Source organism: Acinonyx jubatus, chromosome D1 (assembly GCF_027475565.1).
Source record: "Acinonyx jubatus isolate Ajub_Pintada_27869175 chromosome D1, VMU_Ajub_asm_v1.0, whole genome shotgun sequence".
Lineage (NCBI taxonomy): Eukaryota > Metazoa > Chordata > Mammalia > Carnivora > Felidae > Acinonyx > Acinonyx jubatus.
In genome coordinates, this window is record NC_069390.1 from 94,574,277 (window position 1) to 94,590,056 (window position 15,780).

At 49.1% G+C, this 15,780-nt stretch overlaps 1 protein-coding gene across 3 annotated transcripts in view; it reads right to left on the reverse strand.

The window, feature by feature from the left end:
• Nucleotides 1-15,780, reverse strand: part of SORL1 (sortilin related receptor 1) — a 171,382-nt gene that overhangs the window by 30,160 nt on the left and 125,442 nt on the right. For all 3 annotated transcript variants that reach the window (XM_027036764.2, XM_027036763.2, XM_027036762.2), the window contains exons 27-33: nucleotides 13,317-13,424; nucleotides 11,349-11,480; nucleotides 9,660-9,791; nucleotides 8,579-8,713; nucleotides 7,659-7,814; nucleotides 2,991-3,140; nucleotides 320-451 (exon numbers count right to left, since the gene is read on the reverse strand). In XM_027036764.2, the coding sequence (XP_026892565.1) occupies nucleotides 320-451; nucleotides 2,991-3,140; nucleotides 7,659-7,814; nucleotides 8,579-8,713; nucleotides 9,660-9,791; nucleotides 11,349-11,480; nucleotides 13,317-13,424 (945 nt within the window). The remainder of the gene's footprint in view (nucleotides 1-319; nucleotides 452-2,990; nucleotides 3,141-7,658; nucleotides 7,815-8,578; nucleotides 8,714-9,659; nucleotides 9,792-11,348; nucleotides 11,481-13,316; nucleotides 13,425-15,780) is intronic.

The window sequence follows — 15,780 nt, forward strand, 5'->3', positions numbered from 1 at the left end:
CAAAAGGACTATGACGATTTCTAGACACGTTCTACACAGAAGGACTGAGCTCACCCCACCACAAAGCCTGAGGCTCTGGGAGCATGGTGCACCCACACGAGGTGGGACGTCCACAGAAAACAAATCTGAGACCAGTGTTTCCCTCACGGGGATGAGTTCAAACTACCGCAGAGGCAGGACAAGCCTCACTTGACCGGGTGCTCCAAAACTGGGCAAAAAGCGGTTTCCTCTTCAGACTGAGGAGGCTCCCAAGGGTTCCTGCTGGAGTGGGGGAGGGGAGAGCTGAGGCTGAGCCCAGGGCCCGAGGGGTGGCACTCACCGCTGCAGGCCCTCTCGTCACTCTCATCTGAGCAGTCCAGGAAGCCGTCACAGCGCTCGGAGAGCACGATGCAGGCCTCGCCGTCCTCACACTTGAACTCCATGCTCATACAGGTCAAGGTGCTGTGTGTGGCTGCAACACAGGGGAGGGCTACGTTGTGGTAACGGTTTGTCGTGTTTAGGAAAAGGGATCTGCATTCTCCAAACTAATCAGCTTCTGATTCAAAATACGCCTCTGGGGGCACCTGGGTGGCTCAGTCGGTTAAGCATCCGACTTCAGCTCAGGTCATGATCTCACAGTGTGTGGGTTTGAGCCCCGCGTCGGGCTCTGTGCTGACAGCTACGAGCCGGGAGGCTGCTTCAGATTCTGTCTCTCTCTCCATCCCTCCCCTGCTCGCTCCCTCTCTTTCTCTCTCTCTCAAAAATAAGTGAACATTAAAAGAAAATTAATAAAAAAATACGCCTCCGAGATGAGGAGTGGTAACCCCCCACAATGGCACCATGATGCCTCTTTGACGGTAACCGCTGGACCCTGCCTTCAGGAAGAGCAAAAGCTTTGAAGTCAAGTGATCTAGAGTGCATGCAGTCATTTACGAGCTCCACAGCGATTCACCAGAATTGGCCAGGGTTGAATACTTCTGTTCCAGAACAAGGACAAGTAATCCCGTTTTCTACCTGAAACACCGCATCGACCTCTGACAACCACACCTTGAGACACAGGTAGAAAGAACGGATAAGGTTCTCACGAGAGAACCAGGATGGCAATGGGAATGGATAAGGGATCGACAGAGATGTTGCTAGAGATGAAGAGATCCAGGGGTTGAGGCGGGGTAGAATGTCGTAACAACCATCCTCAACTGGCGAATTAAAGATGGCATGTCTCTAGTGTGGAAGTATAGACTGCAATTAGCTACGCTTTCAAAAGAGCTCTCTACTAGAGTAATTCGCAATGAAAGAAAGGAAATGTGAGGTTTTTACAAACTATAATCCCCCTTCTCCTGGAAAACCACTGTATTATAGAGCTCTGTTATATGCTAAGTAGAAACTGGTTTGCTTTGGGGAAGTTGCAAGGGGGGCTTGGTTACAAATAAAACTGCATTAGAGCATTTAGAAAATGTCTGAGACCCACTAGGGTAAGAAACTCAAGATGGAATTCATCCTTCCATCTATCCATCCACCTACCCACTCACCATCCATCTACTCATCATCCATCCATCCACCCACCCACCCGCCCATCTAGACACCCATCTATCCACCTACACACCCACCCATCCACCCATCTACCCCTCCATTTATCCCTCTACCCAACCATCTACCCATCCAGTGAATATTCACGGAGGGCTACCAAGAATCAGGCACCGTTCAAGATGCTAAGACTATGGTGATGTGTAAAACAAAGGACCTAACCTCAAAGAGCTTACTTTCTATTAAGAGAAACAGCAAACAACTCTGGTATTTTAGATAGTGATTAACAACTACAAAGAAACATAAAGAGAAGAATAATAACAGAACGCTGGGCAGGGGTCATTTCATATAGAACGGTCAAGGAGAAACCCTGTGAAAGGCATTGTTTTAAGAGACTGCCAAGATCCCCAACACAGGATTATCCCACATGGAAAAATATAATCAAACAACAGCCTATTAAACATGTCTCAACATTTTTAAAGTGGCAAAATGTAGGTTTTAGAAACTGAGAATCTAGTTGCTATTAATCTGTGAAGATTCCTAAACTGATAACTCAACAAATGATTAACAAGCACTTAGAACAGAATGCAGTGGCCTTCCGGGGCCAGCTTTTCTGAGAAGAATCATGCCATACTAATCTCATTTCCTTTTTTTTTTTTTTTTTTAAGCTTATTTATTTTGAGAGAGAGAGAGAGAGCATGAGCAGAGGAGGGGCAGAGACAGAGGGAAAGAGAGAATCTCAAGCAGGTCCTGTACCACCAGCCCAGAGCCTTGATGCAGGGCTCCAACCCACGAACCATGAGATCATGACCTGAGCTGAAACCAACCATCTCAGATGCTTAACTGACTGAGCCACCCAGGCACTCCTCCTTTCCTTTTTTGATAGGGTTCTCGGATTAATGGATTGAGGAAAATTGGAGACGAAGCACATTTTTATTTTAAGGCTCTTAACTAGGCAACATCCTTATGAATAAGGCCAATTTGGAACAGGTTAAATAAACTTATTTAAAGAACACCAACGAGGGGATGCCTGGGTGGCTCAGTTGGTTGAGTGTCCAACTCTTGATTTTGGCTCAGGTCATGAGCTCACCACGCATGGGATTGAGCCCCGTGTTGGGCTCTGTGCTGCCAGCGCAGAGCCTGCTCGAAATTCTCTCTCTCCCTTTCTCTCTACCCTTCCACCCCGCTCCCCGACTTGCGTCAGCACTCTCTTTCTCTCAAAATAAATAAATAAACTGAAAAAGAAAAAAAAAAAAAAGAAGATCAATCAATGAGTTAATCTCACCCAGGAGGAAGGTCCTATTGTACTTCTCTGTTAATTATTTTCAGTGTTCATCTTACCGTGTGTTTGTTTCATTTGGGCCGAAACGTTCCTGCTATCATTTGGGGGAGTGTGGGATTAATCTGCCCTGTTCTTTTCATGTCCCAAAGGCCCACCTGCATTTTACACTATTCCCTATTTAGTGTCTCCCTCTGAGACTACTCACGGCAGTTGGCCTCGTCCTGGCCGTCCTGGCAATCCTGGTGGCCATCACAGCGTTTCCAGTTGGGGATACACTTCTTTGGCTGGCGGCACTCGAATTCAAATCGGTCACAGCGCCCACGCTGAGTGGGAGTAGAGGCAGCAGTGACATTTGCTGGAAGAAGAGGTTGTTGTTGTTTTTTTTTTTTAAATTCACTTTGCAGTACGGAGGGACCCGGTCGGCAAGAGCAACCAACTCGACGCATTAGGAAATTTAGGAAATGGCAGTGCTTTGGGAATTACGATGGGGGCCTGGAGACAAAGGTGAGCTCTGGATATGGAAGGTGGATCGACCAGACGTGGGCATCTAACTTTGGAAGCTGGATGTAGACAGAGAGTGGTAAGTGACCCAAGAGACCAGATGAGGCATACCTGAACTGGGAGAGAAGAGGGAGAAAGACAACAAGGGAACAGACTAAAGATTCCCAAGTCCCCTGCTCCTACTAACCCCATGAGACAATCACCCCGTACGTCACTCCCACAGAAGACTGGAGGATTGTAATGTGCAGGGTAAAAAGGGCTGGTTAAGCCTAGCTAAGAGCAAGAATGCTGTACTGAAGAAAGGGGTTAAACTCACAGATTGCTGAAGGCGAGGACCCTGGTCCTCTTCCTCATAAACCGTGGCAGTGACACCTTTATTCTCTAGGCAGTAGATTACTGTAAAAACTCTCCTCTAGGGCAACTGACCAGCCTCGGGGACAAACCCTCAAGTAACCCCAACTCTTGTTGGGGATCAGGAGTTCCCCAACAAACAGCCCAAGCATGAAACTCAAAGCTGTGGGGAGTCTCTTGGCAGTGTTTTCGTCCCCAGCCTTAAACACAAGCAAACACCCCAGGATTATGTGGGCAAAACCTTTGGCATGAAAGACAGAAACCAGTGCGGACCCTCTTCCCTCCTAATAAAGAAAATCTGGAGGAAACCGAGATTTTGTAAGAAGAAAACTTCAAAAAATAAATATCCTTAATGCGCTCAGAATGAAAGAATATAGATTTCTGCGTGAAAAAAGATGCCACGAGAAAGGAACAGTACTAGAAATTTTAAATCTCTTAAAATTAAAAACCATGGTAACTGACATGGAAAACTCAGTAGTAGAGCTGAAAGATAGGGTGAGTCTCCCAGAAAACAGAAAAAGAGAGAGAGAGAGAGAGAGAAAGAAATTTAAAAAAATAGAAAAGAGGACCACGTCAGTAGATCTAATGCATGAATGACACGAGTTCCCGGAAGAGAAAACAGAAAAGAAGATACCATTAATGGAATATTTCAAGGAAAACTCTCCAAACTCAAATACATAAATTTGAAGAATAAAAGAGCCTATCAGCGTCCATCCACCACTCTGGATGGAAAGGAAGCTGCATCAAAGCACATCGTTGTGAGATTTCAAAACACTGGAGCCAAAGGGAATACCTTACAAGCTTCCAGAGAGTTAAAAAACGAACAAACAAACAAACAAACATGCAACATGTAAAAGATCAAAATCAAAATGACTCTGAATTTCCCAAGAGCGGTTCAACGGCAGGGGAGCCAAATTCTTAAGGAGAATTACCAACAACATAAAATTCCAAACCCGGACCAACAATCATCAACCACATCTGAAGACAGAAGAAAAACACTGTTAGATAAGCAAGACCTCAATGATACCTCCCACGTTCCCTTTCTTGAGAACGTTCTAGAAAATGTGCTCTACCAAAAAGTGGGATTGAACGGGAAAGGGAGGGGAGGGGAGAAATCTAGGATACAGAAAATAGAAGCTCCAACATGAGAGAAGTAAAACAAGTCCTTAGGATGGAGAAAACATGTCCCACAAGGCACCTGTGGCCCAGGCATCGACAGCAACAGGCACAACAAATCCAAGCAGCAAACTCAGGGGACATACACGTTGAAGGCTATCCTCTCTGTGTCGTCGGCCACTGTGCCACCACATGCATCTGGCAAAACTACCAGAGGGTGTACTCCAACAACACAAGGGAGTAAACCGAGAAAAGCAAAACACGAGACCCAGGAAGCAGCGAATCTATACCAGGAGAAAGGCAAAGAGAATCCCAAGGAGGGCAGTGAAGGCCCAGGGGAGGGGCACGCAGGGGGCCTGGAGACCCCTGGGCCCAGAGAGGGAGATCTAGGCCATTAGAAGGAAAATCGCCCAGAGAAACTCTGGGGCTGAGAAATCACTGATACGGTGACCTTGGGGAGAGTTACCCTCAGAGGTCATGAAGAGAGAGACAGCGTTAGCAAACATCACACGATAACCTGAGCTAACAAACACGACAACAAAAACCAGGTACTAACTCTGGGATATTGGGCTCATTCCATGGTTTTAACTGGGTTTTCAAAGGGGCCTCTCCTACCCCCAGAACCACTCTGCGAAAACAGGGTGCATGAGGAAAAGCAGTAAAATATGAGGCTAGAAAGCCAGGCCAAGGCACATCACAGCACTACTGCCTGGACAGTGAGGGGGCCGCTAGAAAGTTCCAAACTGGGGAGGACAAGATCATGCATCAATATACGGCCTCTCAGAAGGTAAACCGAAAACGGGAGAGACACAAGACACCGAGACCAGTTAGGAGACCCGCAATAAAGAAACCAGATCTGAGAGCTGGAGACAACCTGAATTAAATTTGCCCTGATGACGTACATGCAAAAGAAATCACGGAAGTTGAATGGAAAATCCAAATAGGAATCTGCTCACTGGATTAAGCAGAATTTGCTAGAGTCTGTTAATACCCTGCTCACAGTTCCGATGATCGAGACACTCACTAACCAGATAGCTGGGTCTTGGGGGCCAAGGACAGAGATTTAAGAAATATCTTTTTTTTTTTTTAATTTGTTTTGAGAAACGTTTTTGGGACACTAACTATTTGCCTATTACTGTAATCGGCAAAGTGGGGATTCCAAGCGGTATGCAGCACGATCCCCAAAAATACAAGGTCCACAGAATCGCTTGGGGAGGAAAGATTCCCACACGTGAAATGACCAGGAAGCAGCACATGACAGATCATAGTGAGGGATCCAAAGGACAAAGGGTAAACGTGAGACTGGAAAAGAGATCAATATCAACTATATCAATTACAGGACTCGGTGAAAGCCCCATGGTGGTGGCCTCGTGACGGAAAATGATGGTGTACTTGTTCCAAGAATCTCAAACTTTAGTGAACCTACAGGTCACATGGGGAGCTCCTGAGCTCCACACAGAAATCCTAATTCTGTATTTTTTACAAACACCCCAAGTGCGGGGCGCCTGGGTGGCTCAGTAGGTTGGGCGTCTGACTTCAGCTCAGGTCATGCTCTCGCACCTCGTGAGTTCGAGCCCCGCGTTGGGCTCTGTGCTGACAGCTCAGAGCCTGGAACCTGCTCCCGGTTCTGTGTCTCCCTCTCTCTCTGTCTCTCCCCTGCCCATGCTCTGTCTCTCTCTATATATCTCTTAAAATTCAATAAACATTTAAAAAAATTGAAAAATATATTTAAAAAAAAAACACCCCAAGTGATATCCTTACAGGTGGTCTTTGTTCCATACTTTCTTTGATAAATACGGAGGGCGTATCAAGGTCTCTTTTAGCTGCAAAATCCATGCCTCCCTTTGCCGTGATGGATGGTTTCATGGGGGGTGGGGGGGAGTAGGAGGAGGACAAGGTCAAGGAGGACAGAGGTCTCTGGTGAGGCAGAAACCCTGCTGAAACACTATCAGCAGAGAAGAAGCAGGTCTTTCCAGAGAGGATGAGAAGGAGGAACCCAGCTTGGCAGAGGTGCGAAGCAATGGCAGGCAAGGAAGGGCCTTGAAAATAAGACTTAAGGACAATAAATTTCATATATTGAAAAATAAAAAAAATAAAATAAAATAAAAAAAATAAAATATAATAAAAAAAGAAAAAGAAAAGAAAAGAAGACTCAAGGGTTGGAATCTATCTTTGGGACAAGAGGAAACCACTGATGATGTTAAACAGTGAAGCAATGGGATGGATGAGTCTTAAAGGAGGAAGATCAGTGTTGACCTAGAAGTTTGCTAGGAAAAGGATTTGCAAAGCATGGCGGACAACTGTCTATTTTCTCATTATAAACTGAATATGCAACAGAATCCGGTTGAGGAAAGAACACAGCACCCTTACCTCTGTCCTGCCTGCAGTTAAGGGCATGCACTAGACAGGGGGTCTCAGGGTTTACCCCCGCCTCCAGCAACATGGTTTACTGCCCACACCTTCAGAGGCCTCTCTGCGTTGGGCCACTAGATGGCAGTGCTTACCCTCCTTTAGTAGGAGGGCCTCCAGCTAGTGGGCAGGAAAGTCGGACTCTCCCCCGGAGAGTGTTGTTAACCCACACAAATATTTTCCCTATAATTCCCATTCTAATTTCCTGTGCAGAAGGAAGCAAAGGTGGCCCAACCACAGCCAGGGTGGGAAGCAAGGCGGCTGGCCTCTTCGTGCAGGAAGATCAAAAGGCGGTTATAGGAGACAAGACACTCCAGTCACAAGTTCCACAGGTCTCCCTGCTCTGGAGGTGAGCAGCAGCCTGGCCACCGAGCACAGGGTCCCAGGAGGCAGGGGAAACCGAGCCCGGCGCCCAGGGCGCCGCGCCCAGGGCGTACCCCTGAGGCCCTGCTCCACAGAAGCAGGTGCCCCAGGAGAGGGCAGGGCCGGCACTCACCAGGCGAGGGGCAGGCTTCCTCGTCTGAGCCATCTGCACAATCTCGGTACCCATCACATACCCAGCTGTCCATCACGCACGCCCCACTGCTGCAGCGGTAGTAATTGGGCAGACACGTGGAGGGCCCGGGCGTCGGGGAGGGAAGAACGTGTGAATCTGAGCAAAACACAAGCAAGCGAGAAAACCCAGAGTGTTACAGGAAGCCGTGACCTCAAACCGCACATTGATACTGGGGCATCAGAACGGACGGCGATCTTTTCCCTTTGTTGAGGCAGATGCACCTATCCTATTGTGCTCGCTTTGGGCTAATATTCGAACGAGTTTGCTCTTACTCAATAGGGGCTCAGTGCCTTTGCAGGCTGACGGAGGGCAGGTGACTCGGAACGCACAGGGAGGGTGAGAGAGCTCATCCCACGGAGGCTGAATGCTGTTCTGGTGAAAAATCAACTACAGCACCCCCCGAGACCCAGTTCGGACGTGAGAACGCCAGAAGGGAAGGTAACGAGCTTGCTTGCGTTCCACACCAGTGCTTCTCAGATGTAGTGAGGCACACTCATCACCCGCAGGCCTTGTTAAAATGCAGATTCTGACTCAAAGGCAGCCTGGGGTGGGGTCAGACACTGCATCTCTAACAAGCCCCAAGCAGATGCGGAGGCCGCTGGTCCAAAGACCACACCTGCAGCAGCCAGGCTGCAGAGCGCTTTCCGGGGCCTGCAAAATACCTAGAAACCGGAGAAACCAGCCACACTGGTTTTCAAAGTGGGAGAGGACAGAAAAGAACTCAGAGAGTTATTACCCAACCCCCACCCCGGATCACTGAACCGGCCTGAGAGTGAGGAGACAGAACGACATTCTGTGCAGAAAGGTGGAAGGCAGTGTGCTGGTGACTCCTGGGCATGGGGCTGCCTCAGGACCCTTACCTCCACAGTCCTTCTCATCAGACCAGTCCTCACAGTCATTCTCCCTGTCACACTTCCACCTGTTGGGGATGCAGTGGCCATTCTCACACTGGAACTCGAAGTAGCGGGAGCAGTTTGGGGCTTCTGTGGGGTTTTCTGGGGGAGAGGAACCACACAGTCAGTCACTAGCCCGGCACCAAATGTGGACATAAAGGCCAAACAGATAACCAGGTCCCAGGGCAGCCTGCACAACCCTACCAGATACGGCGGGCAGCCAAAAAGATACATATCCGCAAACAGAAGCCCGTCTTCCCGGATCCCAACTCGTGCTTCTCTGAACTAGGCTTCTGTATTTTACAAATAACGCCCGACTTTTTGACACTTTACCAAAGGGATGACCTAACTAGTGACGATGCCCCAACAAGGACAAAGACTCTATTAAGTTGCAGAATCTGTTCACTTATACGTGGAACTTAAGACACACGACAGATGAACGTAGGGGAAGGGAAGGAAAAATAAGATAAAGACAGAGAGGGAAGCAAACCATAAGAGACTCTTAAATGCAGAGAACAAAACCGAGGGTCGCTGGAGGGACTGTGGGTGGGCGGATGGGCTAAATGGGTCGGGGGCATTAAGGAAGACACTTGTTGGGATGAGCACTGGGTGTCACGTGTAAGAGATGAATCACTGGGTTCTACTCCTGAAGCCAAGACTAGCCTGTATGTTAACTACCTGGAATTTAAATTTAAGGAAAAAAAAAAAAAACCCAAAACTGTGAAATCTGAAATATTTACCATAATTCCTCTACCATATTCCTTAGACATAACGTGAACTTCCCAGCTGGGGAAAGAGAAGGAATGGGCATAAGCATTCTCCCCCCGCCCTGACCCCGACCCGGCCCCCGACACTTCCTGGGGGGCAGGCTGCCCCCTCAAGACTCGATTCCTTACATGGAGACTCGCTCGCCAGCTGGCAGGAACGAGTGCTGAGGACGGAGAAGGCAGAGCCTGCGTGGGATTGTGTTGAGCGTGGCCCTCCTTGACCACAGGAGTCGCCATGACCCGGAGGCTAGGGACAGGAGGCTGGAAGCCCGAGATCTTACCACAGTTGGCTTCGTCAGAGTAGTCGCCGCAATCGTCCATGCCGTCGCATTTCCAAATCAAGCTGACGCACACTCCATTTTGGCACTGGAAACTGAACTCATCGCACACCTTGTGGAACTCAGGGTCTTGGGCTAGGTAGGGAAGAAGGTTCCAGGTTACTGCCACACCGACGAGTTCGAAGGAGTGCCCCCACTTGGAAACAAGAGGGAAGGGCAAACGTCCTCCTCCAAGAGACAGACCAGCCACCGGGCACCTTGAGAGCAAAAGCCAACCGATGGCCTCACCCCCCACCCCGCCTGCTCAGACGGTGACTGTACTCGGAAACGGGGTCTTTGAAGAGGTGACGAAGTGAGGGGCGCCTGGGTGGCTCAGTCGGTGGGGCGTCCGACTTCGGCTCAGGTCATGATCTCGCGGTTCGTGAGTTCGAGCCCCGCGTCGGGCTCTGTGCTGACAGTTCAGAGCCTGGAGCCTGTTTCAGATTCTGTGTCTCCCCCTCTCTCTGTACCTCCCCCCACTCCCACTCTGTTTTCTCTCTCTCCCTCTCTCTCAAATAAATAAGTCACATTAGGAACACCTGGGTAGCTCAGTCAGTTAAGCGTTCGACTCTTGATTTCAGCTCAGGTCAGGTTATGATCTCATGGTTGGTGAGTTCGAGCCCCACGTCAGGCTCTGCACTGACAGTGTAGAATCTGCTTGGGATTCTCACTCTCTCTCTCTCTGTCCCTCTTCCCACTCGTGCTTGCTCTCTCTCTCTCTCTCTCTCTCTCTCTCTCAAAAATAAATTATTAAAAAAAAGACGTGACGAAATTACAGTGACATCATTAGGGTGGACCCTAATCTACTAGGACTGGTGTCCTTATAAGAAAAGGAAAGCAAGACATGGGTAGGCACGGTGAGGAGACCACGTGAGAGAGAAGGCAGCCATCAGCAAGCCATGGAAGAGAGCCTCAGAAGAACCAATCCTCCTGACATCTTGACCTCAAACTTGTGGCCTCTGGACGGTCAGAAAACACTTTTCTGTGGTTTTGAGCCACCCAGTCTGTGGGCTTCTGTGATGGTGGCCAGAGCTGACTAGAAGGAGTACCTACCACGAGCAGGGCCCTGTTTTAAGATGGGGGCTACAGGGGCACCTTGGGTGGCTCAGTCAGTTGAGCGCCTGACCCTTGCTTTCGGCTCAGGTCATGATCTCACGGTTTGTGGGTTCAAGCCCCGAGTCGAGCTTGGGATTCTCTCTCTCTGCCCGCCCCCCCCCACTCGCACTGTCTCTGTCTCTCTCAAAAGAAATACACTTAAAAAAATGGGGCTACAGCAGTGAACAAAATAAAGGCCCTGTTCTCGTGAGCCCACATTCCGGCAGGGAGAGACAGGCAGGCAAATAAATACACAGCGTGCCAAGGGCTGACTAGTGCCGGGAAGGCCACAGGAGCAAGATAAGGACGCTACAGAGCGATGGGGCGTGGGAAAGGCCTGTCGGAGAAGGTCCCGCTTGGGCCAAGACCTTGGACCTTCGGCGTCTCCCCCTTATATGTATACCAATGACCAAAAAGCAACACTTCTGAAGCCACAAAGGTAAGTCTTTCTCAGGAAGGGCAAGATTGGGCACTCGAGCAAGACCTGTAAACCTGAGTGGCCCGCTCCCCCCAGAGTGTCTCCAGTGGCTCGGGCACCTCCCCATCCAGCCCACTCACAGCATCCTGCGAACGTCGCGTCCTCGTCTGAGCCGTCGCGGCACTGGACGATCCCGTCACACACCATCGAGTGGAAAAGGCACTGCTGGCGGTTCTTGCAGACAAAGTCCATGAAGCGCGTGCACAGGGGCTCTGGAAGGGGCCCGGGGAGGGGAGAAGGCGTCAGCCTCCCCGGCCCTGAGCAGATGCTCCCGGACGCGCGCGCATTCGGGACACAGTCACCAGAGGCATCATTTATTGCGCACTTCCTGTGTGCCAAGCCCTGGGTGAGAGCACCTGACACGGAAGTACATTAAACTCTGAGGACAATGTTATGAGAGATTTTACTGTCCTGTTTTCCAAATGAGACCAGAGGGGACGGCAACATTCAACGTTTGGCCAAGAGCACACGGTTAATGAGAGTGGAGCCAAAATGGACACCCAGGCCTCTCCGACATCAATGCTTGAGATCTTCATCACCACACAGAACACGGACTCTCGGGGCGCCTGGATGGCCCAGTCGTTTGAACGTCCGACTTCGGCTCAGGTCATGATCTCACGGTTGGTGAGTTCGAGCTCCACATCGGGCTCTGTGCTGACAGCTCAGAGCCTGGAGCCTGCTTCAGATTCTGTGTCTCCTGTCTCTCTCTCTCTCTCTCTCTCTCTCTCTCTCTCTCTCTCTCTGCCCCTCCCTGGCTTTGTTCTCTCTCTTACCAAAATAAATAAATGTTAAAAAAAAAAAAAAAAGAAAGAAAGAAAGAAAAAAGAATATGGACTCTCTACTACTTTTTCTGTAAAGGACCAGTGTTATGGATGGAATTATACCTCCGACGATGCGTATGTTAAAGCCCTAATCCCCGGTGTAACTGTATTTGGAGACAGAACCCCTTTCAATTGCCTTTAAAGAGATCATTAAGGTTAACGGAATTCATGTGGGTGGGGCCCTGGCCCAGTGTGGGCGGTGGCCTCCTAGGAAGAGACACCAGGGATGCAGGTGCAGACAAAATGCCATTGAGGACACAGCAAGGAGATGGCCTTTGGACTTGAACTGCAGCATCAGCCTGTCCCTGGGTCTCCAGCCTGCCAGCCTACCCTGCAGATTTCAGAACTCACCAGCCTTCAAAACTGCATGAGCTGATCCCTGAAAAGAAATCTCTCTGTATATGACACACACGTCCTACTGGTTCTGTTTTCCTTGAGAACGGGGAGCGGCACAACCAGGGGGCAAGCTCTCAAGGTTCTGAGAGTCATACAGTCTCTACCACAACCACTCCACTCTGCTACAGTTGCATGGAAGCAGCAGGAGTGTCTGTGTTTACAGAAAACTTCAGTTAATACGACAGGCCACGTACGGGCTGGCTTTCCACCCCCAAGGCCCGACTGCCACCCCTCCACTATTACATCAGTTCTGAGCCTGGACTGTCCATCACAAACACCCGGGGCACTTTTTAAAGGTCCTGATGCTTACGGAGCGCCCTGGTGGCTCGGTCGGTTAAGCGTCCCACTTCGGCTCGGGTCACGATCTCACGGTTCGTGACTTCGAGCCCCGCGTCGGGCTCTGTGCTGACAGCTCAGAGCCTGGAGCCCACTTCTGCGTCGCCCTCTCTCTCTGCCCCTTCCCTACTCATTCTCTCTCTCTCTCTCAAAAATAAATAAACGTTAAAAAAAAAAAAATCCCCACGCTCAGGCCATGCTCCAGAATTACATCAGAAATCTAGGGTTGGGAGGGATGGACCCAGGCAAAGCATACTCAGGCAGGAGCACCAGTGACCCGCGACAACCTCTACGAGTAGAAAGGAAACGGAGGGTAAGAGGGTCCCCCGGCCAAAAATGGTACCCGAGAGACAGTCGGCAACACAGGAGTAGGAGAAGTAAGCATTCAGTTCCAAACAATGGGCCAATCCCCAAACACACTGCGAAGAAGCGACAAGGTTCGCCAAGCTACAACCTCTTCCACGATCGCCCCGCCGCTGCCGGGAGGGGACTCACCGCAGTGCTGCTCGTCGGAGCCATCCGAGCAGTCCCGCAGACCGTCACAATGCTTGCTGGAGGGGATGCAGGTGCCGTTCGGGCAGCGGAAGCCATTACACTTCTTCTCTGAAATGCAATCCGACAAGGGAGGGAAATGACGGAGAGGAAACAGGCAGGCATGCACACCCATCGTGGCGGGGGGGAGAAGGGGACGGGTCTGTACCACCCCTCAGGAGGGTGGGAGATGGGCAGCGGCTGTCCCGATTGCAAGTGTACATGCGCCTTGAGCCGGCGATGCCGTTGGAAAAACGCCATCTGCCCACACAAGTGGAAAATCGGGTAGGTATAAGGCTATTCACCGCAACACTCTGCAATACCCTGAGGACCACGTACGCGTCCCTCAACAGGGGACTCTGTAAGACCTTGTTGTACGTACAACTGGAGCACCAGATTGTTACAAAGGGACTGAAGAAGTAGTTAGTACTCTGTAAAAATGTGTCCTAGATACATGGTTGTGTGAAAAAAAAAACCAAGGTGAGAAACAACACACATAGCATACGACTCGTGTAAAACAGCACAAGAATACACACTATATTTAAACGTGCACATACGCACAAAAACATCCTACAAGGGACTCCAACCAAAGTTTCCTACACGGACAGGGTGACAGTCCGGCAGATGGGGAGAGAAATGTTTACCCCCACACCTTGTGATACTTTTTTCCATTTTGAACCTGTTACCTACTCAAAAAACGGAGTATATATTTTCAAGAAAAGCTTCGGTGAATGAAAAAAAAAGGAAAGGAGTTGCTGAATCCTGATTATAAACCCTGGTCTTTTAAAGCTCTCATAAATCACCATCTTAATTCTTCAGGAATTCTAAGCCAAAGCCCTTTGGACAAAGTCCATCCTAGAAATGTTAAGAATCTTAGGTTTTACACTTAGCAGAGAATTCTTAGTATGAGGTAACCCTTTCTCATGAACACAGAGCTGCTGCTGGCCACTAGGCTTAAATGTAAGTTCTAGCACGTGAGTCACAGGCCACTGCAAACCCAACTCTTAGGAGAATGGCTCCGGGAGGGTCATGTGTAAGGCAAGAAAATGTGTTTTCATCCCCTAAAAAGCCATCATGCCTAGGAAATTATTCTAAGGACATCAAACAGAAACAGTAAGTGAGTACCATGAGTCAGGGAAATATTTAATGCCACTAACTATAAAAGCTTTCTATAAAAGTATAGAATTAAAATTACACGAGACAAACTCCCATTCATTATTACATTAGTGAAAACAACTAAAGAGATAAAATGAAGATCAAGGGAGACTTGGGGAAACATACACTATGTTACTGATAGAGATGCCTCTGGCATAATCACTCAGAAATGCAATATGGCGACACTTAATGAGAATCATGAAAACACATCAGAACCCTTGACCCAGCCATTCCATACTGAGAAAACATATCATAACGAGTACCTTCAAGAAAAACTAAACCTTCGTTTCCAAAGAAGTGAATAATTTCACTACGTATAACAGTGTAAAATTAAAAACACGCTAATGCCCGACCAGGAAGCAACCAACTAAATCACGTCAGAGAAATACAAAGTGAATATGCATCTGCCATGAAAATGCTAACTACAGAAAAATACAGATAGAGGCAAACATCTTTGTTTAATATGGTGACATGAGAGGAACAGAGTATGTGACGTGCAATGACTACCATCCCATGAAGATCCGGAACGTATGGTGTATAATAACAGGAAATATATAGATATATTGGTCTCTGCCCCTGGTTAGTGGCACAGAGCTCTTAAACCCGTACCATTTCCTAGGTGACAGGAGTGTCCTTTGTTCTAATGGGGCAACTCTGGGTAGACTCCTGTGTAGCTTTAGGATAGGGGCTGATCACCAGAAAAACCATGCCATGACCAGAGGCTTGCAACTTTGAACCCCACTCCCCATCCTCCAGGAAGGGCCGAGGGCTAGAGACAGCTAATGATCAGTCATGCCTATGCCGTAAAGCCTCCATAAACATCCACAAGTATGGGGCTCAGAGAGCTTCCAGGTTGCTGAGCACAGAGAGGCTGAAGAAGTGACAGGTCTGGACAGGGCACGGAAGTTTCACATCCCTTTCCTATACCTTGCCCTACACGTACCTTCCATCAGGACGTTCATTCTGTCCTTTTTGAATCAAGTAGGAAATGTGCTTCCCTGAATTCTGTGAGCCATTCTAGCAAATCGATGAACCCAAGGGAGGGGACGTGGGAATGTGGATTTATGGCCGGTCGGTCAGAAGTTCAGGTGGCAATTTGAGGCTTGTGACTGGCATCTGAAGTCGGGGGCGGGGGGGGGGGGCGGCGTTGGGGACCAAACCCTTCCCCTGTAAGGTCTCACACTATCCCAAGGAAGACAAAGTAAGGAATGAATTAACTGTGGGACACCCAGCTGGTACTGAAGAATTGCTTAGTGTGGAAAACACACATTTG